Source organism: Nanorana parkeri, unplaced genomic scaffold, assembly GCF_000935625.1.
Source record: "Nanorana parkeri isolate BGI_ZX_2015 unplaced genomic scaffold, ASM93562v1 scaffold1351, whole genome shotgun sequence".
NCBI classification, from domain to species: domain Eukaryota; kingdom Metazoa; phylum Chordata; class Amphibia; order Anura; family Dicroglossidae; genus Nanorana; species Nanorana parkeri.
In genome coordinates, this window is record NW_017307619.1 from 49121 (window position 1) to 51016 (window position 1896).

Consider the following 1896-nt stretch of genomic DNA (forward strand, 5'->3'; position numbering starts at 1 on the left):
CGTGAGGTGACTGTCGGTGGTTAGAACGCTGTGGTATGAGTATCAACCACCGCGGGAGGGAGCTGCGGAGTGTTGGCCTGCTGCATGGTGGGAGCTGTAGTCCCAGGAGGCCTGGCCTGCTGCATGGTGGGAGCTGTAGTCCCAGGAGGCCTGGCCTGCTGCATGGTGGGAGCTGTAGTCCCAGGAGGCAATGATGTTTACCGGAGTCGGGCCCTCTTCTTCCTGTTCGGGCCCCCACAAGTGGAGTAGAGCCAGGCAGTGGCGTCACAACGGGGTTGGGCCCGCACCCAGATGACACCATTGGAGGGGTGACACCAAAATGACTTACAGTCATTTTGGTGTCACCCCCCTCTGAAAAGTCGGGCGCTCGGTCATGGACCGGACGCCCAACAGTATCAGGAGGGGACCCGGCGGCATACCTTATCCTGCCGGGTGACTGTCCCCTCCTCTCTCTGCCGGCGTCCATCGCCAAGATGGCCGCCGGCAGGTATCAGAAGACTGCGGCGCGTGCGCGATGACGTCATTGCATACGCGCGTGGTGACGTCACGCGCATGTGCAGTGACGTATCGGCGGGGTGACACTCGGTTACCGCTCCGGGTGTCACCCAGCCTCGGGATGCCCCTGGCGCCAGGGCACAGTTGCACATGCAACGGCTGCGACTCTGGTAGTTCCACCAGTGCATTCAACATTACCAGGAGCGTCAAATGCCCGTGTTCCTTGCCATGCGCCATGGATCCTCCCCTCTTCCCTATGTCGCTGCTGAGCCTTATAGTGACACAGGGATCAGAGGAAGGAACCATGACGCAAAGCTTCCAACACTCCCGGATGTGTCAAATGCTGAGGAAGCTTATGGAGGCTTCAACTCTGGAATGGAGGGGGAAGTAGGAGCCACGGACCTCTGGGGAGGTCCCTGATCCCATTAGAGACCTGACAGGGTCCCTTTAAATTATAAAAGCCCCATTATAAGCACCACAAGCCAATTCAATATAAGTAATGACCTTACTGCAGGAGCGCTCCGGGACGAAGCCTCTCTCTAGCTTAGCTGACCCTCTGCCGCTTTGTGTCGGCTTACCATCACTTTATTCTCCCGATAATCAAAGTTGACGACTTCGCAGCCGGCGTAGCAGGGGGAGATGTACTCGATGCCGTCGGAGCCGCAGATGGGGTTGAACGCTGCCTCGGGACATCCACAATGGCTGCTGCATTCACTTACATTGTGCCACAATCCGCCACTGCAAGACAAAAGGGGGGACTCCAGGTTATTCCGGGAGCCAATCAACTGTCCCTAGCCAACATGTAGCAGCAGCAGAGCAGGGCGGTCAATAGGGGTGTACGGGCGGTATTGGAGGGAAAGTATACATATTGTAGGGAAAGTCCCCCACCCCCCTCCCCCCGGTCTGATTGGCTACCTGAGTTGCGGGTCAGCGTGCGTACTGGCAAACTGCTGCGTGGAACACCCGAGGAAGAGCAGCGGCAGAGCGGCCAGGATGCAGCACGACAAGCCCATGACGCACATTGCTCCGCACTGCCTGGGCGATAGCTGGAACCTCTTCATGATCACTCCACCCACAACGATGCCGGCCATGGCTCCCGGGATGTTCACAGAACCTGCGGAGAAGAAGAAGAGAAATAACAAGCTGCCAGATGAAGAGGATGTTCCAGAACTAGAGGGAGCACACCAGGGGCCATTGTACAGTGTGTGTGTAAGGGGGGGGGGGGGGGGGGGGGAAAAACAGACCTCAAAACAAAATATCAGGCAGCAGCAGTATAGTCAGCATTTAAAATGAACAAGGCTGTAATCAGACAGGAAGCTTCGGCTGTGGCCCTCCATCTGTAGCACCAATGTATTCCACAGACACTGACCCAGTCACATCAGTCTCTGTACAGAGGAGCTT

At 57.2% G+C, this 1896-nt stretch overlaps 1 protein-coding gene across 1 annotated transcript in view; it reads right to left on the reverse strand.

Annotated features, from left to right (window-relative positions):
• LOC108797848 (solute carrier organic anion transporter family member 2B1-like) overlaps positions 1–1896 on the reverse strand; it is a 13753-nt gene that overhangs the window by 7066 nt on the left and 4791 nt on the right. Inside the window, exons 2-3 of the mRNA XM_018569540.1 lie at positions 1411–1609; positions 1074–1233 (exon numbers count right to left, since the gene is read on the reverse strand). Coding sequence (XP_018425042.1) covers positions 1074–1233; positions 1411–1609 — 359 coding nt within the window. The remainder of the gene's footprint in view (positions 1–1073; positions 1234–1410; positions 1610–1896) is intronic.